General features: G+C 46.6%; 1 protein-coding gene across 1 annotated transcript in view; it reads left to right on the forward strand.

The window, feature by feature from the left end:
• Window positions 1–26,133, forward strand: part of LOC138520474 (keratin, type I cytoskeletal 47 kDa-like) — a 41,453-nt gene that overhangs the window by 7,339 nt on the left and 7,981 nt on the right. The window contains exons 4-7 of the mRNA XM_069632845.1: window positions 868–1,029; window positions 1,121–1,246; window positions 2,111–2,328; window positions 3,901–4,059. Coding sequence (XP_069488946.1) covers window positions 868–1,029; window positions 1,121–1,246; window positions 2,111–2,328; window positions 3,901–4,059 — 665 coding nt within the window. The remainder of the gene's footprint in view (window positions 1–867; window positions 1,030–1,120; window positions 1,247–2,110; window positions 2,329–3,900; window positions 4,060–26,133) is intronic.

Genomic DNA, 26,133 nt, shown 5'->3' on the forward strand with positions numbered 1-26,133 from the left:
TCGATAATAGTGGAATAGGGTGATGAGCTGAAGAGTACACGTGTGGGCTTGAGGCAACAGCATCAGAGCCTGCATCTCTTGCTGGGTTATGTGAGGGGGCGGTATTGTCAGTACCTGGGCTATACCCAAACGATGACCTGTGGTGATTCCTCGCGCGCAGAGACGTGGTTACAGAAGCATGTTAGCTGTTTAGAATCAGTATTCTTTGTGACTTTTTCCACTACAGACACAGTGCATGTAAAAAGATGGCTGCAATGTGCATGCGTCCGCTCTGTGCAGTCTAAGCTCCAATAGCGTAAAACAGAGACACCTTCGTGGCCACGTTTTCTGTTCCCCATCTTCGCAATGTTGACTCCCCTTGGTTGTTTGAAGGAAGCGAAGAGTCATTCTTACTTTGAATTCAATAGCTTTATTTACTTTTGGGTACCTGATCTGATTACTTTGCAGGTAGCCTAATCAATATCCAGGCATGTATCACTTTTTGAGAAAAAAAATAGCAACCTTGCTTTACCCACTATGGTTTATCTACCCTACAGCTCTACGGAGGTTCTGAACTCTGAATCCCATTATCATTAACCATTCACTGTGCTTGCTTGGGCTGATGGGAGTTGTCGTCCAAAATATCTGCTGAGCCACACCACTTGCTGTGATGCTGGGCCATTGTTTTCCATAACTTTGCTTGGTTCCGTACCCTGCAGTGATTTTTTTTCTGTTCCCTTGACAACTAATCACTCATCTCAATATTTACTTAGCACCACAAATAATATTGTTTAACAAAATTCCAGTGATAGATGTAGAGCTAGAATGGCATTTTGGTTCTTTTGGAATGTCGGTTGTGTTAACTGGTTGCTTGGCTTTCTTACTCAGGAGATAAAGGGCCATCAAAGCGTCGCTGATGGAGAACTCAGTGTTGAAATGCGTGCTGCTCCGGCCATTAACCTACTCGACGCCATGAACAAGATGAGGCAGGAATACGAAGCCTTGGCAGAGAAGAACCGACAGGAGGCAGAAGAGGAGTTCAAGCAAAAGGTGAAGGCCTCATTGCTAGCCAAGATGGCCGCCAATGCTCAGCAGAGGAGACCACAAGCCCAAACTCAATTCTGTCTGTTTTCACTTGCAGAGCGAGAAGCTGAAGCAGGACATCTCTACAGGGGTGGAGCAGGTGCATTCGAGCAAGAGCGAGTCCTCAGACCTGAAGCGCTCATTGCAAGCACTTCAGATTGAGCTGCAGTCCCAACTGTCAATGGTATGCAATGGTTCATCTTGGTGGTGGCCCTCCTCTGCCTAGTGTAGCTGCAGCAACCGTGCTGGTATGCCGGGATGCTCTGCCAGCTTCCAGCTGTGTTATCTGAATAAGGAGTGTGAAATAACAAATACAAAACAAATCTCATTTCAGTTTTTGAGAATTATCATGAGTAGGTGCAACAACACATCTAATAACTTCATTTCTACATATCTTGTTACAGCATACAGCTGCAAGTAACACCTGGCACTAGGAGCCAATTCAAAGATAATCAGTGTGTGTGTATATATATAGAATAGTATAAGGCTCTTGGCAGAGGGCCGACCCGGTCCTTCAAAGTTCTTCTGAAGGGAGCTCATAGCACTGGCTGTAATCCAGGGAGGTATGTATGTGCCCAAACAGTAGATGAATACACTGAATGCCAGCACACATTCAGTTCACTTGATGCTCTTTATTCTGAAGCATGACAGACTCTACTTGGTCTCCAGCTTGCACAGTACTCCTGCTCCTCTTAGTACTGAATCTCTCCCAGGTCCATGCTAAGTCCTGTGCAGAGCCTAACTCTGCCTACACTCCTGCTAGAGAATGTTTCCAGGCTCTTTGTCTGACTAAACAGTCCACCATGCCACCCTGTCATAGGCTTTTTCTGTTGACCATATCAGGGTCATGACACGCAGGAACCCAAGCCAACAAACTTGGACATTATACCAGAAAAATGTAGTTTCCGCTAGCGGCAAAATATAGGCTGTGATCTTGTCACTCACAAACATCCGCTTGCCGTAAACACTACGCGTAACGACGCAGCTCCTGAGAGATGATATACTTCTCCTGTTCATTAACCCATAACATCCCGTGTCTATCTTACAGAAAAGCTCCCTGGAGCAGCAATTGGCCGAGACAGAGGGCCGCTACTGCCAACAATTGGTCGCGCTCCAAAGCCAGATCAGCGCCGTGGAAGAGCAGCTGACCGATATGAGGAGCCAGAGTGAGCACCAGAGCGATGAGTACAACCAACTCCTTGACATCAAGTCACGGCTGGAGCAGGAGATTGCGACCTACCAACACCTGCTGGATGGCCAGGATGGGTAAGGAAGAGCCGGCGTGACCAACCGTGAAGCAAAGCCTCATGCCATCTTCAGATGCCCAGGTGCATCACATGGAAAGATCTCGTATTCTGCCCACCCGATGTTAGTCGTGAGGGGTGTGACATTCACCAAAACAAGAGCCAACACAAAACACGACCCTGTTATTAGTGCACAGCATTCAACTGAATTGCAGACGTCACCTAACGAGAAGTCTCCATTCAATGTGGCTATTTGGTGTCACTGTCAGTCTTGCCTTTAAGTCGATACTTCTGGCTCGGGAGGTAAACATCCCACTAGCGGGATGGGATGTAGGAAGGGACAGACACCCTGTTGGTGCTTTTTGGATTTTTTACCCACCCAATGGCAGCCTGAGGTCAGGCTAGTCTCTGTGGACATTGCCACCCACAACTTGCCCCTCGCTGCCCAAACAAACACATCTCTGGGGTCTCTGTGACTAGCTAGGTGCTTTCTCAAAAGGGTATCACTGTCATTTCAAAGCAGTCATACGAAGTTCAATGACATATCTGTAGCTGTGAACCAGCTCTTAGCACAACAATCATTGACAGTGCAACCGTTTGGGCTTTTGTGTAGGCATTTGAAAGGCACTTGCCATGCACAACCACAGTGGTGTCAACTGGTGTCAACTGGCCATTGGTGGTAGCAGGTGCGAGTACCTGGACATCTAATAGCAGTGCTCATAAATCGAGTGGCTGAAGGCAACCTGCTACAGACATCTGTAATAGACCAGCAGCGGGTGTACTACTCCAATTAAGTCATAAACTCTCAGAAGTCTGATTTAAAAAAAAAACACTGGCTGGCACTTCGAGTGCAAAGTTTGACAGCAAATCTTGAATACAACGAACCCAATGAGTTCCCATGAAGCGGTGTTTAGCTTGGCCATTCGCAGTTAATGGGTTGGCAAATAACCTAAAAACACCAACCAGCTGTGTGTCCCTCTTCATGTAGAATTAATCCCTATCTGTACAATGATGCAATAGTTTAGGTTTCTGGTTGTCGCAAGCAACACCTAATTGCACAAAGTGATAAAAATGCCAAAACCAAGTTTGCCTTTACTCACTTAATGTATGTGCAGTATGTGCCTTATTGCACCTGTTTCTCACACTGAACACTTGTAGCTCTTATGGATGCATTTTCTAGGCACTGTCATAATTTGGCCAGTCACCACCACCCTTTGCCAGCTGTTTCCATCTGATGGCCAGACACCATCATGGCAGTGCCTGGAAAATGCTGGCACAAAAGCCAAAATGTTCAGATCTGCCAGTGCTGCTTTTCATGATGTGTAAACAGAATATTGATCAAAATGTTTCTGATGACCAAATAAAGCCACCTTGGGGTCGTGGAGATATTACATCCCAACTCTGCCTTTGGCCGCAGGATCACCAGAGACATGAAGGCCAGTTCCATGTTACGCATTCACAAGATCATAGAGATAACGAGACATGTGAGTGTGAAGAAGAACGGGTGTGATGTCACTCCTTATTTACCAGGCATATTCATGGTTTCCTTTTATTTTGGATGCAGGGGCTCAGGATCGGCATCGGGGTCCGGCAGAGGCTCAGGTTCTAGCTCTGGAAGAGCTGGAGGCTCCTCTTCAGGGGGTTATGGCTCCAGCAGCGGTGCAGGCTCTGCTTCACACAGAACCTCAAGCTCCAGCACTACCAAAGGTAATTTAAAGTACAGAGAGCAAATGCAGTTCCCTATTGGTTCAATGTAATTTTCAGGTGTGAGGTGGCATTTGGTCGATGTTTCACAGATTATAATCTAAATTCCCAGGTGGTAATTTACACAGTTTTAAAGGGCCCACATAGGTAGTAACTCAAATGTGCAGGTGGGAGTTAGAATTCCCATGGAGTAAGTGCACTTCCCAGGTGGTCACTGAACTTCCCTGGAATTCTGTGGTGGTACAGTGAAAAGTCAGATGAGGAGCACATCCAGATGCATTAAATGGAATCCCAGATCCCAGAACAATTTCACAGCTGAGAGATCCAAACCTAGTTTACTTGCTTTTCTCCTGGTGTTCCGCTATGCTCTGTATGTCTGAATTACCAGATGCGCTCACTGCGCGCTGCTTGGGAAAGGGCCGATAGATGGCTTCAGAGTGTGGATTGGATAGCATTCCTGGGAAGGCCCCCACACCAATGTCATGAGCCGACTGGAGGAGGTTACCAGTAGTAATCCTGACTTACTCCTAACTTGCTCATGGGACGTGATATCAGGAATATCTGTGTGAATGGGATTGTCTCAGGGTTACTCCCGGGAGTGTCTTGGGGGATCAGCCCCTGTGTGGTCTGTTTTTCAGCAGAGAGGTCACATAATCGACCCCTTCTATTCATTGTGTTTCAGCGCCCGTCGTAGAAACAAAGACATACACGGTCGTTGATGAGTATCGTGATGGAGTCAAATACGCCTCCAAAAGATTGGATTAAAGAAACGAGGACACCTCGAAGAGATGAGCATGCCTGAGTACCCGCACCCCTTCTAGGACTGCTTGCCACTTTGCCAGTGCACCTCTCTGGGAGCCCTCGGGCTCCGCACTCACAATGAGATCAGCCACTCATTGGCTTCACCGGGATTTGGGGACTGCATTTTGATCTAGAAGAGAAAAGTGCTGCCTAGCACCGAGTCAATGACACACACAAGGATGTCAACAGCTGGGCGGCAGCTGGATTCTGTTTCTGGGCACAGCGATGGGGTGTTTTCTCTGTAACACTGCTGGTTTCTAGTGTATGTCGCAATGATTGCAACCACTGGGACACCCATGCAGAAATTGCAGCGGATGGCATTGGGAAAGGGGGTCCTGGATGCAATGCCCATTTATACCATGTTAAATATTCACTGTTCAAGATCTATGGAGCCCGGGCCACATTTCCTTTTCAGATCTTCCTGCGTATTCATGCGCTTGAATAAACTTTCTTTTCATGCAACGTACAAACCGCCTGTTTCTCATTTGTGTTGATCGATCTTTTCTGTGATTTTCCACGTGGCTTTGCTCCCGTTTGGTGCAGAGCATCTCGGTAGAAGGATGTATTGTGCATTTAACATGTGGGTTTATAAGGAGCTATGAAGCATCAGAGCGCTGCACACGTAACGTGATGTTAACAGGGATTAGTACCCTGTGGGGGCGTGGCTTCAGCCTCCCAGCCAATGAGGAGGGTCTGAATGGGGGCTTTGCTACATGGTTACAGGTCATAGCAGCTTTAAAATACTCGTATAGTAAAGGGGTGGCATTTGCATCGGACGATCACACCCTATGTGACCCGTAGGTACAGGGCTGGACTGGGAACCAAAAGTGGCCCTGGAAATCTGTTCAAAGTTGACCCATATTTCAGCAAAGGAGAGAGCACAGCGTGTGAGCCGAACCCTTCTATGAGGGGATTAGGAGCATCCCCCAAGAAAATGTTGAATAGAATTAGTCAAAATTATTGCATTTAAAGCATGTTTTAAACATATATGGATTAAAAAGTCATGTTTTAAATAAGTTCATGATCTCTCAAAGTAGATCTTTAATGATAGAAGGACCTGGGACGTTACACATTTTGAGGATGAGAAAAATGAAGTCATCCGGTATTAAAGTTGCCCAGACAACATGCATCCCTCTTCCATTTCATCCTATTCCCCTGCTGGGAAAGTTCCATAGATAAAAGGCATGCTTAAACAAGCATTGGCAATGCCAACAGTTTTGTCTTTTGGGTAGGCATGGGAAAGCCCTTTGCCAGGCACTGCCGTAGTGTTATTAACTGTCCATTGTTGGTAGTAGCTGCACAGTGGTGAGAGTACCTGGGCAGATAATAGCACGGCATGGTGTATGCCTAACACTGATGCACAAACTTAAACAATTGGCTTTGCCAATGCTTGTTCAACAGGACTTCAGTGAAGGGCAGGCAGAGTGCTTGAAAATAGAGTGGCTCAAGGCAAACCGGGCTGACATATTTATTTCACCAGTAGTGCTTTTACTGTTCCAATTAAGTCATTAACTCTCAAAAGACTGCTTTGAAAAAACACTGCCAGGCACTTTAAGCATCAAGTTTGATGGCAAGGCTTGAAAAAACTAGTTCAAAGAGTTCCCTGGAGAATATGTTTTGGGTGAAGAGGGGCTGAAAGTGGTTGGAAATGGCCATAAGGATTGGCATGGCCATGGGTAGCCAGCATGTGGGTAAATAACCAAACAGCAAGTACAAGCTTTGTTTCCCGCCTCATGTGCTATTTCTCCCTACCTTTACTCGAATGCAATAGTTTCAGCTTATAGGCGGCACTTTAGCCAAAACTAATAAAAAGGTTGACTTGGTATGAGTTCAGTGAGTCATGCCAACATAGCCACTGCAATGTCCCTGTATAGTGGCTCGGCGCCTGTACGTTCAACCATAGCGGTATGCTTATCAGTGGATCCACTTCGCTAATGACAACGTGTTTGCATGTTGCCCTTTTTGTTAAGGTGAAATCTATATTGAGAGTTTGGGGCCTCATTCAGCACCATGCATCCAAAATATCAAAACATGAGGTGGGTATGTAGTCATGGTACATATTCACAGTCCTTCTGTGTGCCAGAAAATACAGCTTCAGAATTCTGTGCTGAGAGCTCGCCCACATTTCATATGTCAGGAAATTGCATGTCATTCAGACCCTTTTTGTCCCTTTTGACAGCCCGTCTTCCCCAATTCAAAGAGTACTATTCATTGAGGGAAAAACAAACCTGTTATCAGCGACAAAATGCAATTCAGTGTGCTAACCCTCTACATGGTGCCTCTGTGTGATGCAGACAATCAGTGGCAATATGTGTACCCTCTCTGTAGCAGTCACGCAACCCACTGATCCTCTCTTTGTATCACCGACACTGCTGACCCTGTATAAGCTGAAAACAAACCTTTATTTTGTAACGCTCTGCAGTGCAACTGATGGCGCAGGGACTGGGGAAAACTTGGGAGGGGAGACAGTCAGCCCAAGTAACCCTTTCCTCGCGAGATTGTGATATTTGCCATTGCAACCACAGCTCGACTTAAGAAACAGGGCTTTGCATTGAAACTGCCTAGTGTAATCACGGGTGCCAAGTTCCAGAGGTAAAGGGAGCAAGTGGCTATTCCCATTCTAAAGGCCTTAGTGTTCTCTTTCTAAAAAATCACTCAAGATCGTAATGGCACAGTCAGGTCAATTCTGCCCACCACTCCTTTTTCGTACAGCATGCAGAGCAAGCAGTGGCCTGTGTGCCTGTGCTCTGTGCCCGGCCTGCAGTGCTCCAATCCTGCAGCATGCTTCATGACTCCCTCCTGCTGCCCCTGGGACGGTGTGTGTGCACAGAAAGAATGTGGCGATTTGAATGTAAACGTTTGGGAGACATTGCCAGATGTTAAGGGGGCACACGTGAGATGCAGGGATGGAGAGGCAATCAATGCTTTATCAGGGGCACAATCAAGGTGCCGCCACAGGGAATGCCAGCACTGGCACTGAACCGCTCCATTAAGGGATATGTTACTGCACAGGGATTTTCGGGGGAGCAGGAAAAAGCATGGAGGATAGGGAAGTAGGAAACATTACCTTTTGCCATGTCCCTCGGTTTTCTGGTGCTTGCGATATGCTGGGGACAAGATTGCACTGGAAAGTGGCCCGTGGTGGCAGGTATTGCTAATTTCAGTGAAAAGGCTGGCACTGGCAGGCATGGTGGAAAAGCTGGTGCTGACAGGCAGTGGAAAAGAGCTGGTAATATGAAGGAGGTGGCATCTAGTGGCGGGCGCTCAAACGTTGTGTACAGTGGGAAGCCCAGTGAGCCAACAGTGCACGGCTCTAGAGCAGGGGTCGCAAACATTAACATTAGCAGGAGTTACTTGCAGTGAATGGCCAATTGGCGGGAGCTTATCTCTGTGCTTTATGTGCAGAACGGATGCGCTTCTCCCCGCATGTCTATCTCGCATGGCAAGGCAGACTGTCACTGCAGATTAAGGCCCAGCTAATCCACCGGAACAGTGACAAACAACACACACCAAGCTACCAATGCCGGCCCCAGGTCTTCCAGTGGCTGTGGGGGCATACCTAAAAATCCTGTTCAGTTCGCTGGGCGACCTGGGGTCGGCACCACTGCCCTGGCCTCTACCTCAATGGTGATCAAACACGATGCACCTCTAACTCAGTGTAGACTAGATTGCCATCTCCCCCTCCGCCCCCCACTCAGTCTGAATATATGTCACCTACTCGCTAATGCATGGATGGTACTGTTGTATCACTTGCAGCGTCTCTCACACACGTGTCAGGAGATTGTTTAGAAACCCTAACCGCCCAGATCTCGGGTGGACCTGCTGCACTGTTTTCACAATGAATGCACACAGAAACACTGAAACACTGAAACAGCGAACACATGACCGGTCTCAAAACTCTACGGTCGCCGCCGGTAGTGGGTACTATGAGCCGATGAGCCATGGCAAAGACAGTCAAATTATTACGCTCGCCTCAGACTGGACTCGAAGGAATTCTCATCACGCTGCGCCACACTCGCTCACACTGACTCACAGCATTCCAAATTCATTCCGTAGCTGTCCAAACTTCAGTTACACTTATGGTTACTTACCTTGAGGTCCCGGACTGACCTGCTTGCTGCAGTCTCGGCACTGCAGTGAGCCGAATGGTCAATGCAGGCGGCAACTCGCCTCCTTGTCGCTGGAGCACTGGCACGTGTTGGGCGGCTGCACCTGCGGATGCAGCTCGGCCACGTGGCACGAGCAGTTTCTGAAGCCTGGCAGGGGTGGTGCACCCCACATTGCGCAGGCACACGTGAGCCTCTGGAATCATTCTGCAGGCAAAGTGAACCACACCCAGGCATGGCTCTGATACGCTCAGTGTTCCCATTTGATTTATGTATCCTTCCCCAGGAAAAGAGGCCCTGTGTCCCCAAGGCCTAGCAGGGAAAATCCCATTTTCCCGGTGGCCCAGTCCAGGCCAGTGTAGGTATTCCTTGAATGCGGGGGTCTTGAATTAACGTGTGTTCTGCAACAAGCTGCCCTTATTGCAACAAGGCTGGCGTCCCAGTATGGTGTGGTGTAGCAAGTGGAAGCCCACTTCCTGCTTTTCTCTTTGAATGCCATTTTAGTCTCCATCCTCACTATCAGTGATTGAGAACATTCGGGAGCTGTGTTACACTACTTTTATGTTTTACTTTTTATAACCATATTCCCATTCTATATAGAGATGTGTCCATTCCTGACCCTGTGCCAGTGTGATGTTGTAATGGGAGCCTTAGTAACTTGTAACTTAGTCTATTGCAGTGCCCTGGCTGCAACACCTTGTCACATGTTGCACTAAGCTCCCGCCTCTCCTCCCTCCTGCTGAGACCACAATTCCACTACTTTTTTGCGGACAAATTCTACCACTGCTCATGATAGTCTGGCGCCTAAGTAGCGTGTCCCTCCTGAGTCCAGGAGTTTTATGGCGCGATAGGCTTGACTTTGTGCAGTAGGTACTTTATATGTGATGGAGGCAGTTTTGAGGTATCCTGCCCAGGATGGGAAGCCAGTGTACTCTTTTAGGATGGTACTTCAAGCTTAGTACCATCTTATCAGAGGTAGTGTGGGTTTTGCCTCCAATACAAGCTAATATACTTTTTTCCAGTAGACACATGGATCCTTGCACCAGGTACTATAAAATGGCCCTGCAACAATGTGTGCCAATGACATGCACACGCTGTAACTAACTCGCTCTGCAAACAAGAAGAAGGGGTCACACAGGCCTAATACGAGGCTATGAATGGTCAGCAGGATTAAAGGTCGAGGGGGCAAATTTGGACTACAGCCACTCATATAGTACTATGCACAGGGGTCAATAGGGAGAAGAGTAATTAGACAAAAAGCATTTCTGAAAAAAGGAGGTATGGAGGGTTAGGAAGAAGTTCAGACAGGTAAAGAGATGCATGCGGGAATCCCATGCAAAAAAAAAAAAATACATCCAAAGAGAAAACTCAGAAAGAAAGTGGACATTCAAAAGAATTGGCTTTTGAAAGCCAACCTTTGAGCTGGAATAATGGAAATGAGGAAATCAATATGGGAGGGGCCGTCCCTCATCAGGCTCATTTATACATGCCCTTTACCCTGTAGAAGGAAACAACTCAACCTGTGCCCCAGGTCATAGTGGGGGTGGTTGTGGAGGGACTGGCAGAGGTGGTCCAAAGAGAAGCATGTGCCTTACACCCTGCAGTTCCAGATCAGTGTCTGTGGGTAGCTAGGGATCGCACACTGCTCGGTGCTCCTCGCTGTTACACGAGTCTGACGTGCAGTGTCTTTGTTACTTGCAAATACAAATACATGAGAACGATAAGATATGATATGATATCGCATTTATAACGCACCTATAGATATGATATGATATCGCATTTATAACGCACCTACACACAAGTGCTTCAAGGCGAGATGAGGGAATGGAGGGTAACAGAAGGAGTACAGAGACAAGGATCTTGCTAGGCTAGGTGACATTGAGATCGCGCAAGTGCGGGGGATGGGGAAAAGTGCGAGAGGTAAGGGGGAGGGGAAGTGCAGTACATAGATAAACAGTAAGTAAATAGAAACAATAAATAGGAACAATAAATAATAAGTGTGGCCCACTGGTGGCAGGTGCAAGTGTAAGTGCAGACATCAGGTGTCAAGTACTGGTAGGGGGCTGTAGGGATACAGAAACACCCCCAGAGTGCAAGGGTTGCCAGGGGGGCAGTTCAAGTTTGCAACTGGCGGGGAGGGGATCTGGGCCTGAGAACAGATGGTAGCCAGGTGACCAGTGCAGTTTCAATATCAGACAGGCAGGAGTTCAGCAGGGGAGAGGAGGAGAGGAAGCAGAAGCAAAGAGGAAGCTATTGAGGTGCTTCAGAGAGGCAGGGATGCTGTTCCAGAGGCAGGCGCCCCAGCTGAAGAAAGAGATCTACCACCAACTCATTGCTTGGAGAAGTGACTTACCCTGAGGGATTTGGAGGCAGATGAGCGAAGAGCTCGAAATGGAAGATATTTTGGAAGAGAGAGTTGAAGGTATTAAGACCCCAGAAGGCCTTGTGGACAATGCAGAGGGTTTTGAACTTAATCCTCACAGTCACAGGAAATCAGTACAGAGATTTCAGTCCTGGAGAGATAAGATCTCTGTGCTTAAGTCCAAGGAAAAGTCTTGCAGACCTGTTCTGGATGAGTTTCAAAGGGCGGAGAGTAGAGGCAGGCAGATTTAGAAAGAGGCTGTTGCAGTAGTCCAGCCTAGAGAGAAACAGAGCTCTAGAGGAAGTGAGCTTCTGGAGGAATGAGAGGAAAGGAAGAATACCTCTGAGGAAGTGCAGCTGGTAGTTTGACTTCCTAGAGACGTCAGAGATGTGAGGAGAGAAGGAGAGTGTGGAATCGAAGATGACCCTAAGGTTTTTAGCCTCTCAGGTGGGAGCAGGAAGAGGGCCAAGGGAGACCGGCCAGAGAGAGAGAGAGGAAAGGAGGGAGTGGGTGTGCAGATGAGGAGAATCTCAATCTTACTGGCATTAGGGCAGAGATCATTGGCAAACACCACTCCAGGATAACAGACAGACAGTTGAAGATGAAAGAAGGAGAAGAGGTGGCTAAAGGGAGCCTGAAAATGAGCTGAGGGTCATCCGCATAGCATTGAAAGCTGGGGCAGAGAGCAGAGAGCGACAATGCAGTGGGCAAGAATTGCTAAGTATTGGTTGAACAGCCAGGGAGAGAGGTTAGACCCCTGGGGAACACGACAGGTAGAGATAGAGAAAGAGGAGAGAAAGGACCCAAGTTGGACCTGGGAGGGTTGATGGGTGATTAAAGAAGTCTGCCAAGCCAGGACCTGATCAGTGATACCCAGGTTATCACGAAGACCATTGAGCAGGATGGAATGGGTGACCGTGTCAAAGGTGGTGAAGTTGAGGGAAGGAGATTGAGCGATAGTTAGCTGTGCAGGACGGGTCCGCAGAGGCTTTCTTAAGAAGAGGGTGCACAAGGGAGAGCTTCAGGGTAAAGGGAAGACTCCAGTGGCGAAGTAGTGGTTGCTGAATTTAGTTAGTGCTGGAGCCAGGGTGTCAATGTGGTATTTGATGTTTTTTTAGAAACAGGGGTGAACCTATTTTGATGAGACTTTCATTGATCGGACTTGTCTAGAAACCTCATCTGGGAAGAACAGGGGAAATGAAGGAGGGGGAGAGAAAGAGAGAGAACAAGATGTCCTGAGTTTTAGAGATGAAATGAGAGGACCTGGGAGGGGACAGGAGAGGTAGAGACTGCAGCAGGTTTGGCCAGGTCTTTGCAGATTATAAAGAGTTTGGCCGAGTTGTTAGATGCCACAGAGACGCAGGCTTGGATGTGAGCTCTTTTCTTGGTGCAGACAGAGAGCCGGTATTGCCTTTAGAGCAGACGGCAGGTCAGTTTGTCAGAGGATTTTCCAGAAGCATGCCATTTCCTCTCAGCCCCACTGCACTCGTGTTTGAGTGTGACGAGGTCTGAGTCGTACCAAGAGTTGCACTTGGCATTGGGCTTCAAGCGGATTATCATGACAGGTGCAAGAACATCAAGATTATCATATATAGCAGAGGGGACCATGGATATGGCTGTGTCAGGGTGTAAGTCAGCCAAAGGGGGAAGTGGGGGTGAGAAAGTGGAGGTGAAAGCCTCAACTGACACACGCTTCATAGGTCGGATAACCGAGAAGTTGGGTGGCAGTGCTGGAGGTGGCTTGGCCTGAGGGGTACAGAGGGTGAGGTGGGAGGAAAGGAGAAAGTGATCACTCCAGGAGAGAGGAGTGGTGAGAGGGATCGAAAGTGAAAAGTCTGAAGAGATCAGAACATCCAGAGTGTGCCCTGCAGAGTTAGTCAGGCAAGAGGGTAGAATAGAGGCTGAGAGAGAGTTGCTGAGGTCGCGAAAGAGTACAGAGGAAGGACAGGAAGCATCCAGGCGGATGTTAAAGTCTCCAAGAAGGAGGAGTTGAGTGGTCGAGACCAGGAGGGACTAGGAGAGGTCTCCCCACTCAGAAAGGAAGGAGATCTGACCAGGCGGCCGACAGATGGTAACCAAAGTAAGGGATTGGCTGGGAGAGAGAGAGAGCCTGCAGACAAGACATTCAAAAGAGGAGTAGGCCTGCGTAGGTGAAGAAGAAGCCCGAGGGGGGTAGTAGAGGAAGGATGAGAGGGCAAGGTAGGCAAGGAGGAGAAATAGGGGAGGCAAGGAGGCTGTGGGGGGAAGAGAGGGTGCAGCAGGAGAAGGAAGGAAGTTGATGCAGCACATGAAGCATCTATAAAAGAGAAGAAAATTGGCCTGAGGGCCGTGAACCAAGATGGTACCATTCAAGTAAACATTTTTGATGACCTTAGAGGCGTCGAAGGAGACCAGGAAGGCCTCCCACTAGGTGCCACCATTAATGGGAGAAGAAGAGAGAGGAGAAAGCACAGAGACCATATGAAGAGTCCATAGGTCTGGCGAGGGATCGACGCAGAGGTTGTCGGTGAGGGTTTGCACAGAGGAGGCATTGATAAAGGTGTCAGCGATAAGGAGGCCTGGGTTGGAGACCAGGATGTCCTTTTTAAACTTCTTCCTACCAGATTTAGTGAAAAGAGCAATATAGTTGATAGAGAAGCAGTTGGAAAAGATATAAGAGACAGTGAGCACCATAGAGTAAAGAACTTACTACCTAAATTCCCGTAGCAAGCCTGCAAATAGTGAACGGTCTGGGCAAGTATGGTAAATAAGTGAAAACTGATGGACCCAAATAGAATAGAGGATAACCGTGCATTATTCATCACAGTGTAGCACTTCCAAGCAGAGCCATGGGCACACAAATGCATTCACAAATGCTGTATCCTGAGACGACAACTAAATATAAATTATACCTGACTGCAGTGACATCCTGACAGATCAATACATCATTCTCTTTTTTGTTTTAATTAATATATGTATGTAAACACTTCTAACGGTAAGACAATCCACATATGAGTTTCCCCTATAAAAGCCCTCTCCCTCCCAAACCCAAGTCATATAACAAATTAAAACAGATTCAAAATCCTCCCCCGAATGTGCCCATAAAACCAAGTATTCCTCTGACCTCTGTAGATCCCCCTTTCCATAAGTGAACGTTTCTGCATGTCCTCCTTCCAGGTCTCCACTTCTGAACGAATCATAGACTTCCAATTTCTTAGAATCAGCTTCTTTGCCATCACTGCCCCCTAAACAGCCACTTCTTCTGGGCACTGGATGTGTCTTCTCCCAGGCTGTCTTCACCCAAAGTCAGAGTCTTGAAATCACAGTCTAGAGACAACCTCTGGACCTTGTTAAAAATCAACATCAATTAATTCCAGAAATGTTTCACCTTGTTACATTCCCAAAGCTTGTGTTCAAGGGTCACATTCTCTTAGTCTCCCAAAGGGCCTTTCAATCAGAGCAGCGCGTTTCCCTGACAAAGGAGCCGAGGAGCTCTGCCAGGAGGAAGTGGATTGGAGAAGCTAGGGGAGGTGGGCGGCTGGACCCCCGGTACGAGTTTACTTGTGAGCGGGGTGTGCAAACACGAGGAGGTAGAAAGGAGGTAGAAGGAAGGTAAACATCGGTTTTGTTTTGGGTAGAACAGAGGGAGGCGTGGGAGTGGGACAGGATGCCAGGTACTCCTATAGTTTGGCGAGCTTGTAATGTAGTCACTAATGAGGGGCAGCTAATGGGGAGCCAGGAGCCCCTAAGTGTGGCGAAAGTCACCCGATGTGTATAGCGACCCCTGGAGGTATATGGAGGTATCCCCAGGGCTTCAGCCCTGAAGCTGCTTGGTAAGGGAACCATGATCTCAGACATAGACCTGGATGAAGGCATCTCAGACCAGGGCCGGAAAGCTGTCAGGAGATGCAGGGCACTTGCCCGTGATGCCCCAGTACTGCAGAGTGGGCCAGCAGCCCACACACTTTCTTCCACACAAAGTATTCACACACACCAGTGATCCTGAGCACGGGAGGGTCTGAGGACGTCACATCACACACTTGTTGAGTCCGTTTCTACACCAGGTGAAAACTGGGAGGGGGAATGGAGATTCGCACAGCCACACCAGATAAGTGTGACTTCTAGATGGGGGCCACCAGTTTTCAAGCTCTTTCCCATGCTCAGAAAGTAACCATATGCAGGGAAGTTACTACACCTGCAGAACATTGCATTCATTTTGGTTGTCCATTGTGCTGGCCTTTTCAATCTTCCCTGTAACACCTTGGGATTTCTACCCTGATTTCCAGAATGAAGATTGTTCTTATTGTCTGTACTGTATTGATACATTACTGTATCATTTAGGGCTTTTGCTCCAGTCTCCAGAATGAAATGTTGGTTGAGTTATATTCTTATTCAAAACACACTCTGGGAATCTGTCTTTCCTTAGGGTCACATGCATCTTTGGTTGTGTATACGAATCATATCCTTTTGAAACAAAGGAAGGAGCCACACGCCTCCTGCCACTCATGTCAGTGGAGAGATTTAGCAATAGGGGCACCATGTCTCACATCAATGCTTCATCATATGGTTTCATCTCTGGTTCATGTATAGACTACATATTTGGCGCCATTCATGCATGCTGGCATAGCTCCTCTGGTCACTCTAATTTGAAGTCTAGCTCGGGTTGCCTTTATGGGCATAACGTGGCACTGGTTCAGTTACAAGTCTGGGCTCCACCCTTTAATGATTGGGATTGATTATGGTTTGTGACTGGTTGATATTAAGACAGTGGTCTGGCTTTCCATCGTACAATGGGCAAAAGACTATCCATCAATTTCTCAACATCATGGATCAGTGTCCAGCTCTAGGTGCTTTGAATTGTGGGTGACTAGCAACAGTTGGTTTTATAGATGAGGGTAACCTTGTGTGGACAATAGGGGGCCAAGTATAATACTGATGTTCTTAATCCAGTGTCCAGGCTTCATGTCAAATGATCTGGTCTGTGTACACACAAAAAACACATTATCTGTCAATCAGGATTTTGGGTCCCTCACACACGCTTTAGCCCTGCCAGGAAATAAGAAGCTGGTACTTCTCGTATTGCACAGATGTACGTTCAACCCATCGGCCATCGTCTACATATGCCGATGACCTGTTGATAGACCAGACTGCAAATGGATTGCAACGACAATTGTTTGCCTTAGAGAGATGTGCTAAGGGGAATGCGCTCTCTATCAATGTCTCAAAAACTAAGATCTTGATAATTAATTCCTCGAAAAAGGAGGAAGAGAAGAGGTAGAATTGGTACCTAAATCAGAATGTTTTGGAGAGGGCAGGCTCCTTCTCGTACCTTGGATTCTGTATTTCTGGGATGGCTATTCTGTCCATAATGATTTACAACTTGAAATAAAAAAAAATGTCTGGTGTCAAAGGCAAGTATATTAAACAGGGCATTTGGGAAATTCACTGTAATTCCTGTTATACACTTTTATTAATTAAAGGTTGTTCCTTCCTTGATGTATGGGGCTGAAACATGAGTTCTCCATGTAACAGAGTTTTGGCTGCACCTGGAAAGTATGTTTTTCAAGAAGCTCTTGGTTCTTCCTAATGGGGTTTCTATTAAACCATAGATTTGAGCTTGTCTAATATATTTTTTTAGTGATATGGTTTACTGCAAACCTTACACAAAATACAATCAAAAGAAAAAGGAATGTGCTTCACCGTGCAATCTACTACAATAAAAAAATAACAGATAATATCAATTTAATCTAAAAACACCTTATAAAGTAAAAAACAAACTATATAAAATGTATCATTGCTAAAAACCACATCAATTGCTCTAAAAAGGTTACTTGGTACATCCCTTCCCAAAACATCCATTTATCAGGGGACTACAACCTGTGGCTCTTCAGAGCTTTTGGACTATGACTCCCATGATCCCTCACCACTGATGATGCTAGGTTATGGCTGATGGGAGTTGAAGTCCAAAACATCCAAAGAGCAAAAGTTGCAGACCCGTTAATTAATACACCTTCATTGGCTTGAAGTCCCAGTGAAGCAGCCCGATGTCAGTTGGTCAAGGCAGCTTCTCTTTCCAGGCTCTAGGGCTTGGAGCATGATGGGAGATTGGAAAATAGAAAATCACAAAAGAAATGACTGTAAGGGGATTCAATTCAGCACTACAGCTAAGTTAACGCCTAGTCTAGAATACTGAATGAAAACCCTTATTGATATATCTTTAGGTCCAGTTCATGCGTTCTGGATGACTACCCCTATATAACACCCCTCTCTTGGAATCCCCCTGACCCCACTGAGCCAAGAAGTAGTTCTGTTTTGCAAGTTTAAAAGGTTTATTTGATAAATTAAAATATATATATATATCACACTTTATAATAAATTAATAATTGACTAGCACACTTAATCTGATATGATAAAGATTAATAACGGAGAATCTGGCACTAACACGCTTCTCTATAGTCAATAAGGAGTTGACATGAAATGGATAAGGTAGCACACTGGTAAATAGGTACAGAAGTATAATGTGGTAGAGAATGCTTTATAAGGTTCAAGGAAATGCAAGGTTGAATGAATGAAATGCAGTATAGAAAACAACTTGATATGATTTCAGCAAAACAATGTAATCACTTTTCTCTGGCAATCCCCTTCCACCCTTGATGCAAGGCAAGGAAATGGAAGGAAAGCACGCAGTTCTCAAAAATGCAATCAATGTAATCAGTTCACCCCAGCAAGCTTACACCACAGAAAACAGATAGGAGTTTTGAAAACACAGGCCCAAATGCTTTTATATGTGTTAGCAATGGATGAGAAATATGCTGGAAATGCTTTTTAATTCCCTTTCAGAGGTTCAGGGTGAGTGGTATCTAGTTAATATTAGTCCAGGCTCACACTAGCAATGATGCAGGGATAGTTAGCAGGTTAAACGAATTTCTGGCAAATGGAAGGCAAGCAGCAGCTGATTTTACATGTGGAGAAATTTGCAAATCGCGGTAAAATTCGCGGATGCGCCGAGCGCTATTACAGAGGAACCACAAGGACTATCTCTATCGTTTTGGGGTCCTAGGAAAGCCTAGGATCTCAGCTTCAAAATGAAAGTTACTGCAAGTCTCTAGCACAAACGGTTGCGGACATATGAGCGATTGAATAAAGGTCGTTTTTCAGATTTGATATTTTAAAGTTCAAAAAGACAAGTGCAGCTTGCGACTAGAAAATGACAAGTGACAGCTTTACAAATGACAGGTGACAGTTAGGAGGCAGTTCTACTTAGATTAAATAGATTGAATTATATTATTTTAACTAAGAGATTGGTTCTGCACAGTTTTCTAGGTACTCACACTATATTCTTGAGTGAAATGGGCCTCATCACGGATCTGGTCAGGGTTTTAAATTCGCCTCTGGTCTGGTCTGGTCTCTCTGGGTACAGCACTGCTTTCTCTCTGGTCTGGTCTCTTAGTTCTGGATAGATTGAAGTCTCTAGTTTGGCTCTCTGGAGGTTTGATGGAGGTAAAGTATGGATTTTTCCGGCAGAGCGTCCCGCTGCAGATGGAATTTGAAGGTCCCTATCTGTCCTGTCTGTCTGCTTTTATGTGTTTAGAATGTGGGTGTGTTCTAGCATCACTGACCCTACCTCTCTCTCAGCTTCTAATTGGTCGAACTTCCATTTATCATTTGATTGGGGAATGAACTGTGAGTCAGAGTGATGTCATTTTACAGCCTGCAGAAAGTCCACTCCTCCTGTCAACTTACACACAAATCTAGATTTGAAACAAATACATATTTGCAGATGTACATATTGTTTTAAAATCATATGCACCCATCATGCATTACAGGAGGTATCCCCTGTTCAAACTCTGCTCTTCCTGGGAGCTTGCATTCAGAAATGGCACATATTTCACTTTTTAACTGATTTTGCAATTTCTGACATTGACCCAACTTTACATACATGTGCGCAGGGAGTACGGACATTCACTGATGAAGTTTCAGATTTTTAACATGCATACATTTAGAGTTATCCCCACTTTTCCGCTGACACCCCCCTGTACATACCACCGGTTCTAAAAACCTCTTAAACTGTGGGCAGAAAAATCACAAGAATTATGGTATCATTTATAAAATTTTCACATGTCCGCACTATGAGTTATTCATCTTTTTAAAGTTATGTTCTGGCTCCAAAGGGGTGTGGTTTACCCTCAGCACAAGGTTGAATTTCTGGTTAATCCAGTTCTGCCAGGCCAGCTTGCTCTCACAGGCAGTGCCCCTCCCAGCTCCTGCCAAGAGGAAGCTACATTTTACGACTGCGGTAATAAAAACCTTGGCCTGAGTGAAGAGGGCTTTGTTCACTCTCCTGCAGAGCACAGGTAATTCAATTATCAGATAGATGGCATATCCTTAGTGTGGGCAGCAAAAGGAAGGTTGGCCTGGGAACACAGTGGTGACTCAAATTTCACTCCTGATGGGGGTAGTTGCCAGGCAGAATTCAGTTCCTTAAGCCAAGTTTCAGATAAAAATGTCACTTTTTGTTCCCCAGTTTCTGCATTCAAATAAAACTAAACATTTTCACATATGCAGCTAGAAGGCTGATTCTAAGTTTAAAACTATGACATTTCAACAGTTACAAAGGCATGTGACACCAAACATAGGTCACTCATTTGATCTAAACATTTTCGATTTTAGTGTCTTTAAATCCAGTGCAACTTAAACTGCTGACTCCATAGCTCAGCCAGTTTTGTTATAAGCATTGTTCTGGGCTCTTCATTTCCCAGATTTTGTAGGCACACAAAACTCCATTCTACCAAATGTCTGCTGGTGTCCAGTGAGTTTTTAGATGTGTTGCAATGTTTAAAATAGACAGTTTGAGCCTGCCTTCAGAGAAACACAGGGTGGTTTTAAACTGCCGGCTTTTGGATAGTGGTGAGTACTGGTACTGCACCCATTTTTGGGATTTAAGAAAATGAATTCCCAACAATTCTAGGTTGCATTTGGCAATCAGCATTGCCATTCCCAATGGTTTCAGACTACTGTGTGGGTAGTCCAATGGTGGTTTTAGGCAGTTTCCTTCTGTGCCCATAACATCGGCAAAAATGAATGGCAGCCTATTCTTCATGCGTTTCCCTGTGCATTTTCTGGGAAGCTCTGGCCATCATGATGTTTTCCATGTCAGTACTGCACAGTTTTGAGGTATGGCTCGGATGCATGGGTAAATACATCCCACAAGCCCCCCTCTTGCGATGGCCATTCTATTTCACGAATGGGACTCGCAAGACCTGGGATGTTTCCTCATCTTCTTCCAATAGATGGCACAGTTCATCATCTTCTTCTCCATCCGGTACTGATCGAAGGTTCTCCTCGCCGGTCCTGATGGGAATATTGGGCGGTCCACTGGGCCCATTGAATCTTCGTTCCCGGTCTCCGGATCGCCCTCCTCGGCCCGTCTTCAGGTTTTCTTTCTCCTAGGACGACAAAGGAAGAGCGGCAATACCTACTCATAGACGTTTTTCCACCACTGTTGAGATAGTGGGGCAGCATATGCATTTCATCATAACGAAACATTACATTCTTATTTTGAAAAACAGTATGACTAAGAGACAGTTTCATACAAATCACAGTATGTTAGAGACTAGATGTGGTACGTTTTATGATTGGAACTGAATTAGTCTGAGACAGTACCCGCTAGGATTCCAGAGGATTCCTCCAGTTGTTGCAGAGTGTGCCTGGGATGGCAACACTTCAACTGGTTTATGTGGACCCACTTGTCTTCCCCCTCTGCCGAACCGCCTTTCGGGATGCGGATCTTGTAGGCCACAGGGGAGATCTTATCGACGATCTCAAAGGGTCCCTTCCATGTAGGCAAAAATTTGCGCTGCTTGGCCTGGTTCCTTTGGAAGTTGTATAGATAGACCCGGTCTCCCACCTGATATTCCTTCCTGGAAGTCTTCAGGTCATAGTGGGTCTTCATGCTATCAGCCGATCTTTCTAGATTCCGCTGAGCGTAAGCAAAAGCATGTTGGAGGTGTTTCCTTAAATTCTCCACATACTCATGAGTAGTGGAGGCATTTATCAGTGTCTGCTCTTGGGTCCTGTAGAGCAAATGCTGCGGAAGCACCATCTTGCGCCCAGTCATCAACTCAAATGGTGACATTTTGGTTGCAGATGAAGGGGTAGATCTGATGGCCATTAGGACCAGAGGTAATCGGATATCCCAACTTGGCCCAGAATCTGCCACAAACTTCTTTAATATGCTCACAATTGTCCGGTTATATCTCTCTACTGCCCCAGAAGAAGCTGGCCGATAAGCAATATGCAACTTCCTTTTGCCCCCAGTATCTCCCACATCTTTGTCATTACTTCACTGGTGAAGTGGCTACCTCTGTCTGACTCAATCCTTTGAGGTAGACCAAAACGGGAAAAGATGTGGTTAATCATCAAGGCAGCTGCAGTTTCTGCCTTGCAATTTGGGGCTGGGAGACATTCCACCCACTTGGTAAACAAGCATGTCACAGTCAACATGTACTTATTCCCCCTAGCCGAGCGAATCACAGGGCCTACAAAGTCGATTTGTAAATCTGACCATGGCAGTGTCATTCCCCTCTTTTGGAGAGGCGCGCGGTGCGTGAGGGATGATGGCTGAAATTGTGCACACACAAGACACCCCTTCAAGTATTGGTCGAGGTCCTGCCCCATGTGTGGCCAGTATGCAACCTCTCTTAAGATTTCCAATGTTGTGTGAAACCCCCTATGACCGGCAGTGGCCGCATCATGGGCGTGACTTAACATCAGGCTTCGGAATGAGGTAGGAACCACCCACTGATCGTGGCCAGCTTTGGATTTCCTTACCAGCAAACCGTCTTGGATCCGGAACATTTTTGGACATTTCATCAACACTCTTAGGTCCTCTTTCCCAATGTAATCGGTATCCGTCAGGGGAAAGTTCTCAGGGTCCTCAAGGTGCTGGTAAAATTTACCAATAATTGGATCCCCCTTCTGAGCAGTAATCAAATCAGCATCAGGGGTCTCCTTACTCCATTGTGCAATTGAAAGGTCGTTGTGAGCATTTGTCTGGGACCTAGTGATGGCAGTGACCTGGATTTCCCCCAACAGGGACTCAATCTCAATTAGATCCCCTTGGATGGCCCCGGTTTTGGCCAGCTGATCAGCTAAGTCATTTCCAGTTTTGTCTGGTCCCTCTACTTTGGAATGACCCTTAATCTTTTTCCAATAGATGGTCATCCCATTCGAGGTGACCAGATCATCAATGTTTTGGATCAACTTCCCATGTTTCAAGGGTTTGTTGTTAGCACATAACATGCCTCTGGTTTTCCAATTAACCAGGTGCTCCACGAACCCGTTCCGTACATAATCCGAATCTGTGATTATGACCAGTTCGTGGAGTTGATGCTGGACAGCAGTGAGGATGGCATGATGCACAGCCATCAATTCTGCCACCTGACTACTTCGGGGACCAATTTTGTATCCAGCGGAGGGTTCTGGGGACTCATTCACCCATGCATTCCCTACGCCGGCCACTAGTTCTTTCTCCCCGTCGTTGTCAACATGGTAAGAGCATCCATCCACATACACAGTGGGCATTCCCTCACACTTGTCTTCTTCAAAGACTTTGTGTGGGGAATTAAGGTATGCCTCCATGTTGTCCTTTGTTTTTAGACTTTCGTCCTCGAGACAGTTTTCTCTGGCACAATCATGCAAGTCCGCCAGACCTTGCGCGAGGGGACTCTTCTTGTTTTGGCCATATCTGACCTCCACAGGAAAGCCTTGCATTGACAGAATCCAGGAAGTAATTCGGGAATTACTCACATTTCCGGCCCGGATTCTGTCACTTTGGAGATATTGCAGAGGCTGGTGTGGAGTCTCCACTATGATGTGTTCCCCCTGGATAAACGGGCGGTAATTCTTCAATGCCCACACCGTTGCCAGGAGTGCCTTCTCACAATCGTTGAATTTTTCCTCCACAGAGGATAAAGTTTTGCTCGCATAGGAGATTACTTTATTGACCTTGTCATACTTTTGGTATAATACTGCCGTCAAGCACGTATCAGAGAACCCCGTCTCCAGGAAGAACTCCTTGTTTCTGACAGGGTAAGCTAGGCAAGGCGCTTGTGAGAGGCTTCTTTTGAGTTGTTTTACCGCCTCGGCTTGTTCTGGACCCCATTCCCACTTGACCCCCCCCTTCAGGAGATGAATCAGGGGTCTGGTGATCTCTGCGTAGCCCTCAATGAACTTTCTGCTGTAATTAGTCAGTCCAAGGAGGCTCCTTAGTTCCCGCAGAGTTGTGGGGTCTTTCAGTTTCTGAAGTGCTTCCACTTTCTTTTCCTGGGGACAGAGGCCCTGAGGAGTAATCTCATGCCCCAAGAAATTAACACGGGTTCTACACCACTGTGCTTTCTGAAAGGAAAGTTTTGCTCCGGCGGCCCTCAACTGTGTCAGAACATAACGGATCTCCGCTATGTGTTCCTCCACAGATGAACTTTTGATGAGGACATCATCTACATAAGCCAAGTTACCCCTTGCACCCAAGTCAGGCATGGCCTTGTGTAGAAAAATGTTGAATTCATTGCCGGAGTTGAGGTATCCGAAGGGAGTCCGGGTCCAGGTGTACTGCTGGCCCCCAAAGGTAAAAGCCAGCTTGTATTGGTCCTCCCTACTGACAGGCACAGTCCAGTATCCATTGGTCAGGTCTATTGCAGTGAATACCTGTGACCCCTGGATCTGGGCCAGCCCTTGGTCAATGTAGGGCAGAGGCCATCGGGAAGTATGGACCCGTTTGTTGAGCTCCCTGAGGTCGGCACAGAGTCTCCACTGGCCGTTTGGCTTCAATATTCCCAGCACCGGATTATTGAAGGTGCTGTGGACTGGACGGATTATTCCCCGGGACTCAAGGTTCTTAATTATTTCAGTAAGGGACTCCATTGATGCGAGAGGCAAGCGATATTGCTTCACAAACACAGGAGTCATGCCAGGGTCCGTGGGGATTGTTGTTGTGTGGATGTCAGTGCGACCACAGTCATATGAGTCTACCGCAAAGAGATCTTGGAAATCCAAGAAAACTTGTTTCAACTTTTGCTTTTGTTCCAGAGTCACACAGGCATCAGCTAGGTTGACTCTCTCTTCCACCATCTGCCTGAAGCCTGGAAAGACTTCTGGTTTGGCTATCTCCGCGGCCTCCTCCAGCTGGGTGGAGAAGTCCCTGGTCAGAGTGCTGATTTGGACCGGAGGCTTCAGGTGGGCAAGGCAGCCTTCATGAACCTGGAAAATCACCTCATCCCTCCTGAAGTCACACGTCACATCTTCCTTACCATACGGGCAGGAAGTGTACACCAGGAAGTTCCCCCCATGCCGGGTAAAAATCCTGTCTGGTGTTGCGTTGTCATCACTGTCACTGTCAAAACAGTCCTTGGGGATTGGTCCTAACAGTTCATTTACAAGATCAATGGAGAAATGTCGGTCATCAACCGCCATTCCAATAATGGTGCCTGCGGCTAGAGTAATACTCTTTAAGTCGCTGTTATCCACCTCTATTAGAATGGTGTCATGTTCTATGTTGACTAATGCAGTTGGGTTTACCCCCAACCCTTGCTGTTGGAGAGAAGCATTTAGATGTATGTAAGCATCAGGGTTTTTCAACTCTTGTCCCCTTTTGACTTTCACTTCCAGGGAGAATTGTCGGGTCCTTTCTGGGATGGTGACTTCCTCTTTAACCTGAATTTCAACTGCATAAGGTAGCAATTGAGCTGACCTAAATGCTTTTTCTGGATCATCAAAGCCCATGGGATTATCCGCTAATCGGGACCAGGCTTTGAAGTTTATTAGGTCCAAACTAATGGCAAAGCGATTGAGAATGTCACTGCCTAAGTAAAAGGCGGCAGGGACGTCTCGCACGACCCAACAATTGTGGACTATGCTCTTGTTGCCAATGGAGATTTTGAGCATACACCTGCTTGGCAGGAGATGTTTGGAATTAGGTGCTTCCAGGTCCATTTCCCATTTGTCTATCAGTTTGAAGGTGGGAATGGCTGGATCTTTTGGGAGTTGGCGGAACATGGCTTCGCTGATGAAGCTCTTACCGTTGTTCACACACACTCGAGCGAGAACAGAGTCCTTCCCATCATTTAACTGAACAGGGATGAACAACTGCTCTCCAATTTGCTGAATATCAGCCAGGCTCTGAGCTGATTTCACATCTTTCTGGACTATAGGAGTGGGAGTTTCAGATTGTGGATTGGTATAGAATTTCAGAGTGTTTCCTTCCAGCGTGGAATACCACCTTAAACTGGAAGAAAGGTTGATTTTCAGAAATAGAGAGGACCCCCCATCACTAGTCTGTTGTCCTACTGCTATTACTGTCACGTCTGGAATTTGGCTATTCTGGAAGTGAAATTCTACTTGGTCAGATTTTTGTTCAACCATGTGGCAGGTGCCGTTTAAACTAACATGGTTGACACTCTGTTTTAATTTTATTGGTCGGCTAGTCTGGGTCCAGAGGACCTTGTTTACACAATCTATTAGGGGTGACAACCTTCTCAGGAGGTCATTCCCTAGTAAACAAGGGGTGCCCTCTGGGGTCACAACTATGACCGGGTGTTTCAACTTATGTCGCCCAATTTTAATGTCCAAGTCTGCAGTCCCCTCAACGGGAATTTCCTTCCCGTCAAAGTTCTGTAGTTGTCCCGGAAGAGAGGTGAGAGGAATTTGGTAATTCTCTCCCCTTCCTGCATTCAGTTCGTCAAAGGCCCTTCTGGACAGAAGGGTAGCTTGAGATCCAGTGTCCACCAGTGCCGAGATTGTACCCTGCCCCTGTACTTGTACCGGGGCATAGTATCTTCCCTCCTTCTCCTCAAGGGGGCACAGATAATGCACATTTTTG

Source organism: Ambystoma mexicanum, chromosome 13 (assembly GCF_040938575.1).
Source record: "Ambystoma mexicanum isolate Mex_15411 chromosome 13, UKY_AmexF1_1, whole genome shotgun sequence".
Classification (NCBI taxonomy): Eukaryota; Metazoa; Chordata; class Amphibia; order Caudata; family Ambystomatidae; genus Ambystoma; species Ambystoma mexicanum.